At 52.4% G+C, this 12,731-nt stretch overlaps 1 protein-coding gene across 1 annotated transcript; it reads right to left on the bottom strand.

Moving 5' to 3' along the window:
- Positions 1-242: 242 nt before the first annotated feature.
- Positions 243-8,119, bottom strand: SMARCD1 (SWI/SNF related BAF chromatin remodeling complex subunit D1). Its single transcript, XM_082496332.1, has 13 exons — positions 7,942-8,119; positions 7,616-7,803; positions 5,758-5,800; positions 5,542-5,664; positions 5,119-5,241; positions 4,513-4,629; positions 4,094-4,195; positions 3,848-4,009; positions 3,640-3,737; positions 3,093-3,228; positions 2,620-2,742; positions 2,277-2,378; positions 243-2,042 (listed from the first exon to the last, which is right to left on the bottom strand). The coding sequence occupies exons 1-13, from the start codon at positions 8,107-8,109 to the stop codon at positions 1,989-1,991; spliced, it is 1,539 nt and encodes a 512-aa protein (XP_082352458.1). The 5' UTR covers positions 8,110-8,119; the 3' UTR covers positions 243-1,988.
- Positions 8,120-12,731: the final 4,612 nt, after the last annotated feature.

Raw genomic sequence — 12,731 nt, 5'->3', positions numbered from 1 at the left:
TTATCAGCAGCTTGGCCACTAGATTTCCAGTTTTGCTCAAGTTACTTTGCTTGTTTACCACAAAAGCACTTTGCAAAGGCTTAGCAGACTCTGCAAGCCAGGAGATCCTTATATGAAAGGCTCTCTATAAAAGGCCAAAATATGAAGAACATTTTAAGAACATTTTCTCTCCCATCTCTTAACCCAATTGGCTTTGTTAAAAACAACAACAACAAAAAAGAGTGGAGATAATCCTGTCCCTTCCCAGGCAAGTAAATGAAGTGTCATCCACCAAGGCAGCTGCTGAGAGAAAGCGTGCTGTCAGCACAGGAGGAGGGAGGACAGCTTCCTTCACAGGAGGCTTTTATTAAAACTGGGTGACGTCTACAAGGATACAGTACAAAAAAAAATTTGGTCCATGGAAAAAAACATAATATTCAGTTAAGAAAAGCAGTTATTCTGCAACAGCTATGTTTGCCTACGCAGTACTCAGCATCCTTCATGTGTGATTACCCTGAGGAGTCAGTGGGCTGCTTCATCAGCACCAAGACCTTCACCCCAGTACCACAGAGGAGCCACTTCATAAGGGGGCAAAGGAGAAGGGAAGTCGAGAGTCTATTACTCACAGACATGTAGTAACACAGACACAAGGAGCAGGGCCACCCAGGCTCCCAAATTCATAGCAACCTTCCCAACCACACCAAAGCTGGGTGTGGGGATGAAGGGGGTTTGTCAGTAACATGTTTTTGCAGCTATTCCAAGAGAACATGACCAACTTTCAAGTCCATTTGCATTACAGTCCCGAGCGGAAATACCGAGGTCCGGGTTAAGAGAAGCCGTTCTCTTACACCTGACCACTAGTTCACTAGTAATTCATTCCCTAAAGAGGGATCTGGGCTGCTACTCCCCATGGTAGAGAAAATCTACTTGTACATTCCTGAACCATGCTGGGCTTTATGGCAGCCCCAGAACCTAAAACTGGACTAAAAACTGCAGGAGCTTCAGTGTGGAAACACCTGCTAACTCGCATATATGCTTGGAGCTACGTCCATTCCCAAGGAGTGTCCTGTTACACCCTCAGATCCACACGAAGGAGCCTCTGGTCCCCACACCAAGTGACACAGGATAAATGTTCCAAAGGAATGAGCCTACAACACTGCGCCCCTGCACAATTCCACCAGGATTGCTGCATCCCTTCTCCCTGCTACAGGGAAAACAGCCAGATGGCTTGCTGGCACCGCAAGTGTACGTCTTTGGAAGTGCAGAGAAATCTCACCACTCCAATGCTTCCACAGCCCTGCAGTAAGCCAATGCCTCAGCTGCCCTGTGAGCCCTGCCTAGGACAGTCTGTCAAAAATATGAAGGGAACGGGCAGGGAAAAAGGGACAAGGGAAGAAGCAATTCTCTACACAGTCCAGTAACTTCCTCAAGGAGGAGAGTGACCTGTGAGGCAGCCCAGTGCAGCAGCACCCTCCGAGCGAGGGAGTAAGGGCAGGGAGGTATGTCAGCTCATGGCATCCTGCCCACTACGTCTCCTGGCACCTTGTTATAAAATGAGGCAGGGAAGAGACCGGCCACAGAACTCCTTACAACAGATCCAGGCTTCCCAGACCCAGGTCTCATGTGCCACAACTAGATGCTAGTTGGGGAGGAATGGGCTGTGGTTTCTGAACTTGAGAAGGGTTCCAAGTCAGCAGTCGTACTGGCTACTGGGGACACTACAGGCAGTGAGGAGTCAAGGGGAGGCTCTCTGGAGCCTTGGGACTGACAAGGCAACAGTCAGGAAGAAAACCAGGTAGAAATGTGTGCTCATTGGAGCCTGTCTGCTTGCCACACCCCAGAAGACCCCAGGTGTCCGGGAGTTGCCCCAACAGGGACAATGCCAGGATGAATAATGACGCGGGCCTCGCTGCCGGAGTGGGATTATGTGAGCCTCAACAGCATACTCTGCAGCTCTCTGTCTCCACAAATAGCCGTGATGCCTTCTGGTTGGGGAGGAGCGGAGCAGCCTATGTGTTACGGATTCCCAGGGCCTGCTCCAATTCCTGCCGTCTTTGCTGCACCTGCAAGAGATGCCAGAATAGCAGCGTTAACATACTCAGATGGTGCAGCAGCACAGCATCCGAGTAACACAGGACCCAGCTGAAAAAAGGGTAAACTCAAACTGGGACCAAGGTGCACCAGAAGTGTCTACAAGTGAAGCTTAGCACTGCCACTTTCCACCGGCAGCAAGGAGTGACAAGTAGGTACGCTGAGCCACTGGGTATGGAGGGGGACCCCTACTCGGGGATGCTCACCTTGGAGTAGAAGTATCTGCACACAGCTTCCTGAGCCCACGGCTGGAAGTAGAACTCAGCTCTACGCTCCTCTTCAGGATTCCCAACAACATCAGTCATTGTCTGAAGAGCACAAAGGACAGAACAGTTCAGGGAGTGCAAAAGCTCTGGCTGTGCTGCGCAAACCCACACCCCCTCCCCTTTCCTCAAAGACATTCCAGTACAGTCAGGTCAGGTTCTTACGCTTGACTCCAATTCTAGTCTTGCTTTCTGAGCAGGAAATTGCCTCTCTCTCTGTGGGAGCTGGTTATAATGAGGGAAGTGTGTGACTGGATCCACCTTCCACACAAGACAAAGCTTTTACCTTTAAATCCCGGCACTGGGACTGTAGCCAGTCGTTGATGAAGCCCTGAGGATCTCGGGCAAAGCTCAGCATGAACTCACGCTGGGTCTTCAGCTGGTTAATTGTCTCTATTGTTTCATGAATCTGAAGGAGATAAGCACAGCAACTAAAATGCTGAACAGGGGAAAAAGTCAGACAGAAACGTCAAGAAACCCAGCAAATTCTTGTACTCCCTGGTTGAGTTATACTCATCAGATAGGATTTTCAATTCCCAGTTTCCTGCTCTAAATATTACCAATTTTCCCACTGACCATTTGCTTTAAAACTACGCTTCTGGGTAAAGCCACCTGTTTGTAAGCATGGCTGACCCCACTCCCGCTTCCAAATGCACAACAGAGCAAAGCTGAGCTCCTGTCCTGTTCAGGGCTCACCTGCTCCAGAGACACATTCCTGCCCAGCACTGCGGCGGGCAGACCTGAAGGAGCTCTTCCTACCTTGTTATCCAGAGCAGCAATTTCCTGTTGACTGGCTGTGGATAGCAGAAACGAATTCATCTGAGTTTTCAAGGTATCGTCCACCTCCACATCAATGTCATAGCAAGCTGTTTTCTTCTGGTCATTTGGGTCAACACTAGGGGCATCCACAAGAAAAAACCCAAAATAAGTGAGTAGCTCAAAAAAGCACCGAATTTTAGCTCCTCTAGAATGATGCAGCATACGGACTGCAGGCAGGGACATGCCAAGCTAGTGTCAGCTTCAGCTCCACCACCAAGCAGCAAAGCTCCACTCATGGCTTTGCAGCACAAGGATTGCTCCAAGCAGATTTCTATCTACAGAAGTGTAACACAAAGGACAGCATGAACGTGGGAGTGCCTTGTGGAAGAGAGGAATGTGGTAAATGAAAGAGGCGACTGCTCTTGTACAAAGAAACAATGACAGGCAACACGGGAACAGAACATATTACATTGTCTTCCTGTGCCAGCCTCATCCATCCCTTCCACTCTTCTTCCTAGAAATACAAAGTCAAGTGGAAAAGTCTCACCTGATCACGTGATTAATGATGATGGGTTCTGGGGGCATAAGCAATGCATGAAGTCTTTGTGGGATTTCAGAGAACTTCATCCGCTGAGATTCAAATATCTGTGACAGAAACACAGGGCTAAGGAAAGGAAGGGGAGCTCAGTGCCAGCAGTCACTGGCTGCTGACAAAGAAAAGCTGAAACAGTCACATGTTCCAGCCACACCGTTACCTGCTGGAGGTATTTGTCACAGATGACATACTCCCGCTCGTGGGGGTCCTGGAGCTTGTGGGTTTTGATATACTGCCACAATGCCTGGATGATCACTGGACGGGTCTGAGTGTGAATCCCCAAGAGACGTGCCAAGCGGGGATCCAGTTTGAACTGGGGAGGCTGAAACAAACAGCACAGAAAGGTGAGATGGTCACAGACACAGCTAACAGTACATGCCCTACACAATTTCTCCTGACATCTTACCTGGTAATCCAGCATCAGAAGGACAGTACAGCGCACATTTACATCTCCTGGCCTCTTCACCTGGAAGCCATCCGTCTCCTGAGTTGTAGCAGTCCTGTGCCACTAAACAGGAGAGGGCATTTAGAAGCACCCCCACACTTGGTTCCCTTTGCTCCTGCTGCTTGGCACCCAACAAGCTTGCCAGTAAATCCCACCCACCTAGAGAAAGTTCACCTTATTTCCACTTACAGCTTGAATCAAGTGTCCAGACCCCCAGCAAGTCAGAAGAAAAGCTAAGATAAGAATTCAAGAGCTCCTGGCTCCCAGCCACTTGTTCAAGCTTTAAGTATCCCCACCTCTCAAGTTACAAGTGATATACAAACCCTGTCTGCTGAACCACCAACCCGTTTTTAGAGGTAATACAGCAAAAAGAATCTCACCTCTACTAGGTGATTGTCAGGGCCATACAGGTCTTTATCAAGTTCAATGACCAGAGATTTAAAGAAGGATGAGAACTTTCTTTTCTGCTTGGTGGCATCATATTTGGACAAAGCAGACTGCAAGCAACACAGGAAGGAAAAGTGTTAGGACAGCAAGTCACAGCACTCAAGCACAGCCACCGTGCACGACAGCATTGCTTTAAGTTCTGAACATCTAAATTCACCAACACGTGCTTGAAAATCAAGTTCCAAGTCAGACAGTGAAAGACTGGAGTTAAAAATGAGCTTGCAGGAATTAAATCACTCAGCAGTTCCATACAATGCAAGTGCCCTGGTTCTCAGAGCCAGGGTACACAAGTGCCATTGATCTGCTCTCACCATTAATTCTTATAGCTATAAGAACTTTGTATAACTCATGTCCTGCCATAGGGATACCCATCGGTCTCCAAGTTGGGCTCTCGATCTCTTCACCATCAGACTCCTTGGAAAACAGAGATGAAGGAGGATATCAAGCCCCTAGCTACACTCTCAAACACTAAGAAACTGGTTTCATCGCCAATTCCAGATCCATAAAGTCACCTCTGTGGTTGGGTATTTCACACTTACATCTTCCAGCAGCCGTCCTTCCACCCGAAGCTCCCAGGAGGCGACTGTTCCTTCACCATCCTCTGCATCCGACTTGGCCGGATTGAAGGTATTTGAGATAAAAATACGTAGCTTTCGTTTTTGCTAAGAGAAAAAGCATCGGCTCTGTGTTAATTCTGAAATAAAGGGCTGACTATTGTCTCACATTTTGCTAAAACTAAGCTTAATGTTTTTAGCTGCTTCATATTCCACCTCTCCCAGGACAGAGAGCAAGGAAAGAAGCATTTCTGGTTCCACTCCTTGATTATGTCTGGAGCATTAAGATTCCTGACATGCCACACTTACAGGGACACGACCCAAGCTTCAGTGCCCTCCTGCTGTCTTAACCGAAGTAAGAGCCTCCAAACCTTGCATATGATAACCATGAACGGAGCCCTCCCTTACCTTAATGGGTCGCTTCAAAGCTTCCTGGATATCCAAGCGTTTCCTCATGATCGTCTGGTCCAATTTCCTTTCAAAGGCCAGCAAGTCCATATAGGCCTGAGACTCAGGCACAAGTTCACGAATCTAGAGCCAATCAAGAATGCAAATCACCGTCAGCTCCCCTGCACTTCAGTCTGCTTCGTATCAACACAGCCTGCAACTGTATGTGCCACTCACCCTCTGAGGTAGAATTTTGTCAGCCATCTTCTTCTTTTTAGCGCTGTTAAGGAAGAAGATGCACACTCAGGCATTAAAATAGCAACCACTTTGTGCAAATTAACTGCAGGCATTCACGAAGGGAGCAAGACGATGGCTTATTCTCTGGTTCAGTGCTGCAGTATTAGCAGTGCGCTCAGCCTGGATGCCAGTCTTCGGCCCAGGCTCTCATTTTCAGAGGCACTTATCGTTACCATCAGCGCAGAGTCAGGCTCTTTATTCTCCACAGCCCCTGCCAGGCCTCCAGCACTGCAGAGCTGAGGAACCCTGCGGCAGTGTGACAAACTGATTACCTGAACGTTTCACGTCCCCTACGAGAGCTTCGAAAACGGGGTGACATCATGTTGGAAAGGGCGTACTGACAAAATGCTTAACGAAAGTGACTCTCCAGCCTCAATTAGCTTTAGATTGAGTTTTCTATGAGACACATTTTAAATCAAGGGATTAATTACCAGTGTTAGAATTATAGAATAGAATCGTATAGGTTGGAAGGGACCTTTAAGATCATCGAGTCCAACCATTAACCTAACACTGCCAAAACCACCACTAAACCATGTCCCTCAGCACCACGTCTACGTGTCTTTTAAACACCTCCAAGGGACAGTGATTCCACCACTTCCATGGGCAGCCTGTTCCAATTTCTTCCATTTTGGTGAAGAAATTTTTCCTAATATCCATCCTAAACCCCCCCTGGCGCAACTTGAGGCCGCTTCCTCTTGTCCTATCGCCTATTACTTGGGAGAAGAGACTGATTTCCCCCTCGCTACAACCTACTTTCAGGTCTCCCCTCAGCCTCCTTTTCTCCAGACGAGGCATCACATTATGCTGAGGCATCACACTATACTGCCAAAAAGGTAACAAACTTGCTCTTGTCTCGCAGCTGCACATTGTTCTTTTATCTGCTGGAAGCCCCCCTCTCCCAGAGGAGCTGCACAAGAAAGCTGACGTCCCTTTCAGCCACCCAACAAGAAGCAGCCATGAGAAGCCCAGGCGCGGCAGGAAGGCAGAGCACCCCGCACGCAGCCCGACAGAAAAGCTTTGTGCCACTAAGTGCAGCCAGCCGATCACCACGTCAGTGACCAACGCGTCCTGCTGCCCCGCACAGTCCCCACTTCAGCGAGGACTCACCCCTCGCTTTCCAATTCTGGGGGTGCCTGCCCGAACCCCCAAACCCAGCCTCTCCCCAGGGGGCCTCTGGGGAGAGAGGCAACATGTCTGTGCCCCCACCTGGGGATCCCCCTGAGACACCCCAATGGCCGGGGCCACCCCAGGATGTCCCTGATGCCTGGGGATGCCCCAGGATGTCCTCAGACACCTTGATGCCTGGGGACGCCCCAGGATGTCCCCAATGCCCAGAGATGGTCCGATGCTCGTGAATGCCCCAGGATGTCCCCAATGCCTAGAAATGTCCTGGGACGCCAGTGGATGTCCCCAATTCCCAGGGATGCCCCTGAATGTCCCTGATGCCTGGAGATATCCTGGGATGACCTGAGATGCTCTGATGCCCAGGGATGTCCCCGCTGCCCAGGAATGCCCCCAGTGCCCGAGGATGTTCCCAATGCCCCGGGATGCCCTGAGATGCTTTGATGCCCAGGGATGTCCCCGCTGCCCAAGAATGCCCCCAATGCCCGAGGATGTTCCCAATTCCCAAGGATGTCCATGCTGCCCCAGGATGCCCTGAGGTACCCTGATGCCCAGGGATATCCCAGGATGTCCCCGCTGTCCCAGGATAACCCCAACGCCCGAGGATGCCCTGAGACACCTCCACGCCCAGGGATGTCCCGGGATGTTCCCGCTGCCCCGGGATACCGGCCCTTACTTGTGGTTGCGGTTGGGCACGGCCTGCGGCTGCACCTGCTGGAGCTGTTGCGGCGCCGGCCTCTTGCGGGCCTGGTCCAGGCTGGCCTGCGCCATCCCGGGCCGCACCGCCGGGCTCCCGCCGTAACCGGGCGGCCCCATGGAAGGGCCTTGCGGCGCCAGCCGGCTGCCCGGTAACATCCCGGGGCGCTGCGGAGGGAAGAAAACCGGTCCAGCACCCACCGGGAGAGGCCGAGCCCGTCCCCGTCCCCGCCGCCCCCGCTCCCTCCCGCCCCGCCCCGCGCAGCGCCGGTCCGCGCGCCCCCGCCGGCCCCTCCCCCGTCTCACCGGGTAGGCGGCTCCCGGCAGCGGCGAGCGGTACAGGCCCTGCCCCGGAGCGGGGCCCATGCGCACCGGCCCCCCCGGCGTGCCCGGTCCCAGCGCGCCGGCCCCAGCAGCGGCCCCACCGCCGCCGCCGCTGGGAGTCACTGACTGGAATCCCGCCCGCGCCGCCATCTTCTTCAGCACAAAGGGGAGCGGGCCGGAACCGGATGTGCGCCATAGAGAGTCCGCGCGGCGGCTGCGCTAGAGGGGCGCCGCCCGCAACGGCCGCCCTCTGCCGGCGGGAGGCCCACGCTAGGGGCAGGGGAGGTGTGGGGCGTGCGGGGGCCATGGGGGTACGTGTGGGGGGGTGCAGAGTCCTGAGGCCATGGAGGCATATGGAGATGCTGGAGCCATGGCGTATATGGAGGGTGTAAGTGTTGTGGGGGTGTTGGGTCCTGGGGGGTGCTGGGGCCATGGGGGTGACTGGGGTCGTGCAGAGTCTAGGCGGTGCTGGAGCTGGGCTCTGGGGCCACAGGGGTATTTGGGGGGTGCAGGGTCTTGGGAGTGTTTGGGTCCAGTCCTGGGGTGTGTGTGCTGGGGCTATGGGTTATATGGGGGGAGGGGTGCAGGGTCTGGGGGTGCTGGGGTCATGGGGGTATATGGGGGGGTGCAGGGTCTTGGGGATGCTGGAGCTGGGTCCTGGGGGTGTTGGGGCCATGGGAGTATATGGGGGGGGTGCAGGGCCCAGACTTGAGGGGGTGCTGGGGCTGTGGGGGTATTTGTGGGGGTGCAGGGTCCTGGGGGTGTTTGGGCCCCGTCTTGAGGGGGTGCTGGGGCCGTGGGGGTATTTGGGGGGGGTGCAGGGTCCTCAGGGGGTTCTGAAGCTATATGGGGGCACGCAGGGTGTTGGGGCAAGGTCCTGGGGATTGGGGAAGGGCCCATGAAGGTTGCTCTTAGGGGTGCTGTGGGCAATGTTCATGGGAAGCCTGTGGGGGGTGCAAGGGCCACGGGGGAGCGGAGGGTCCTGTGGGTGTTGGGAGCAGGGTGGGAGAAGCAGCGGGCTGGGTGCTGGGGGCTCCCCTCTCTCTGCAAAACCTCCTGTAAGAGAATTTGCAGCTCCTTGAATCCTCAGGTTGGCAGCCATCGAGGTCCCTTCAAGCGTGCTTAGGGACTCTACCTGAACCTACCTGCCTCAGCTGACATTGCACTCATTCTGCTCTCCATCTTTAGCCTGGCTGACTTCCCCTGCCGTCCCCAGAGTTACTGCACAGGAGCTGTTACAGTCAGAGCTGCCCTGGAGTTGAGGTTGGGGTGTCAGTCCTAGGCTTACCAGGCCATGGCTGTAGCACTCACTGTTATAAATGTGTGCTTCTTGCGGGAGATGCTGGTCCTGAAGCCTCCTTTGCTCTGGGGTGTGCTCAGAAGAAGGCGGCTTTGTCTGTCCTGGGGATGGAGGACTCCAATGTGCAGACTTGGCAGTAGCACTTCTCACCAGAACATCTTAACATTTTAAGATGTGAGCTTATGGGAGTATAAATGGACATAAATCAAGTCAGTTTGTTCAGGTTTAGGCTGAGCACCCAGGAAAAGGGCTCCTGTCTCCCTTCACAGTGTCTTGGGTTGCTACAGAAAGTGTGGTGTTAGAATTAAAGGCCACTTTCTGCAAGTATTAGCATTAAGCTCCCTGTTCCCCGAAGCACTTACCCTTGCAGTTGCTCAGAGAGAAAAGGGACACAAATCCAGCCAGCGTTAATCTGTGAAAAACCCCAAGTGAGCAGTCACGCCACAAGTATTAATTAAGCAATTAATGATGATCATGGGTCATTTTGGAGGCTGTCCTGTACAGTGCGTGGCATTGTTGACCGAGCAAAGAAGTGGGGATGCGTTGGCACCTTTTCTGCCAGATACGGCATTTCCTATCCTCGATGAAAAACACAAAGCTTTGAGCACAGCCATTAACTGTTGTCTCAGCATCCATGTGTCCGTGCAGTTAATTTAATGCCACCTCCAACAGACTTGGCGCCCGGCAGCCTTATGAAATATTCATGGAGAGGAAGAGCAGTGGAACTTATCTGCTCCGTATTGTTCAGATGCAACTTTGACTGAGACTTAAAGCCTGGCAGAAACCGTTTGGGCAGGCAGGAAAGCTGCCTGGCCCTCCTGGGAGGGACATGCAGAGCGAAGCGGGGTGAGAGTGAGGGAAGGCAAGGGTGAACCTCAGAAGTGGAGAGAGGGAAGTGCGACTTAGAGAGCTGCTCACTTTGGCACAGGGAGCAGGTGAGCTGCGGGGTCTTGAGCAACCCCACATTGCATGAGCTGAGCTGGGAGCGACCCCAGTCCTCTGTCCCCAGGGATGCTCTCTGACCAGTCCTCTCTGTCCCCTGGTACTAGGTGCATTTTATAAGACACACAAGGAAAAAATAACCCCAGCTTCCTTGGCTCAGCGTCTGCTTACACTTGTCCTTTCTCCTTTTCTCTGCCCTGAGGGTTTGGTTGGTTTGCTCCTCCCAGTGGAAATGGTTTGCGAAATGCTACCCGTGCACCTTCATTTTACTGCACCTGCTGGCATCAGGCAGCTCCTCTGAAACCTTCTTCCCCAACCAGTACGGCTCTGGCTCCAGGCAGCCGAGCAGCATCCAGGACTGTGTAATTATATCTCAGCGCCTGTTTCTGCTGGCAGCTTTAGCACTGAGCGAGTGGTAACCAGGAATTATTGCCAGGGAGGAGAAGAGGTGATGCTATCTCTGCCGTGGTTTTATGCGTGTTGCATGATTAATCCTTGCTCTGTAGGGTTTCAGCAGCCACATGATCTGCGAGGTAAACACAGCAGCATGTGAGCAGGTGCTTCCCAGCATCTCAGGCCTAGGTGTGTCACACCTCGTCCTCGTGTGGATCGTCAGAGATGCTTTCTGTGAAATGTAATTAACTCCCTGTCTTGTGCACGGCGTGAGTCTCGCACCACTGAGTGACAGACGTGGATGCACACACACTGCCTGTGCCACGCACCTTGCAGCCTGCCAGCCCCGTGCAGCCTACACGCAGTGCGCCCATCCGTGAGCCGCCGGCATCCCGAACAGGCTGAAGCTCCCCGACCCGCGTACTCTGCCCTGCCGCGCACAGATCGTGTGCACGGAAGAGCCTTGAGTCTGAAAACGTGCAGCTTTTCCACTTCATATCTGAGAGCTGCTCACGTTGGTGTCCTGTCTGGCTACGCGCCGTACACACATAGGAACTGCATTGGCTGCGCTGCCTCTGGGGTCCAGGCAGCTCCTCTGTGAGTCCGTTCCGGGCTGTGACTTGCAGACATCGCGTCCAGCGGCAGCAGAAACATCAGACAGCCACGCTGAGGCTGGGGATGCACCTATGCAGTGTGAGGCTGTGACAGATGGATGGGGTGACCTGCTCCCAGCACAGCCCGGCAGGTTAATGGGGAGCTGTGGAAGAGATTACAGCTTGCGGAGACGGGGTCACTGCCTGCCCCCTGCAACAGGAGCCTCTGCGGATGCCAGTGTGGAGGGAGCCGGCATGGTCAGCTGCTCTGGCTACTCACAGTGGCTGGCTGCAATTAATTTAGGTTCATTAACTCCCTTCTGGGCTTAGCTATATTATCTTGCTCCTATTCAAAGCCCACCCTGTGGCCTTTGCAGCACCAGCTCTGGCAGAGAAGGACCAGAATAGCAGTAAGACCATTCCAGTTTAAATGCAAAACACCCGTCTGCCATTTCCAGGAGCAACGGGGACACGGCCAGAGCCAAGTGACTGGGGGGAGTTTGGCATTTCAGTATTCCCTGCCCACTGCCCACTCACTATTGTTCAGTCTCCATGGGATCCTGAGGGCTTTTTTGGATGCCTGGTGTTGGATCTGGCATGATACTTTTGCTTGTTGTAGCTGGAAATTTTTAGGACAGAAAGTGTGTTTACATATGGCTTGTGCTACAACTGCTACTAACTTGGTTAAATTAAAAACAGGTGATATTCAAGCTAGTGACTCATTTCTGCTGAATCTCAGGTGTCTGTCCCAAACCACAGAAGTGTTAGACTTGTCAAAGATTAGCAGCTGTGCATATGTTAATTCTCCTCCCCCTGCTTGAGAGCAAAAGTCAGTTCCCATCCTCCAGTCCTAAAGCGTCCCTCGGGGCGTGTTCACATGGCAGCGCGGGACCAGGCAGGGATGCTGGAGCTGCTGCGGTACCCACAGCAATCCTCACATTAGCACAGCACTTGGCAAAGGGAGGCTTTAATGTGACTCTGTTCAACATCAGCTCTGATGTTCCTGGTATTCATGTGCGTGTTTAAAGACAGTGCTGGAAGTCTGGACCAGAGCTTTATCCTCCCCCCTCTCCTTTTGGTCTTGGCTCCAGGATTTCGGTGATGCCTTCAAGAACATCCTGGGATGATGCCGTCCCCACCTGCCTCCTTGGGGAGCATTCCCAGCAGCTCCGCGAGAGAGAAAGGCTCAGTGTTCATGAGTTATATCATTCTTTATATCATCGTTAAGAGTAGCAGGTATTGATGTACAATGCATCTGTCATCTTATTGTGCTTCCTATGAAAATGTGTGTACATAGTACAGATACCAGAGAGAATTCAACACTTTATACACTTGAAGGCATTCAGAGATCAGTAACAGAAAAAAAATGGCACAAGAACAAGGCCTAAATGCTACTAGATGGGTATCTACACTGATATGATGCATATATAGAGATATATATATATATGTACACATATATATATAGTCATATATATTATATATAAGAAATATAAAATGCAGATGACATAATAGAAACAAACAAAAAAGTGTATGCTTCAACAGGT

The sequence above is a fragment of the Vanellus vanellus genome, assembly GCF_965231255.1.
Source record: "Vanellus vanellus genome assembly, chromosome: 28".
In the NCBI taxonomy this organism is placed as follows: Eukaryota; Metazoa; Chordata; class Aves; order Charadriiformes; family Charadriidae; genus Vanellus; species Vanellus vanellus.
Note: the sequence above shows the minus strand (reverse complement) of the source record. Positions and strands in the feature narration are given on the sequence as shown.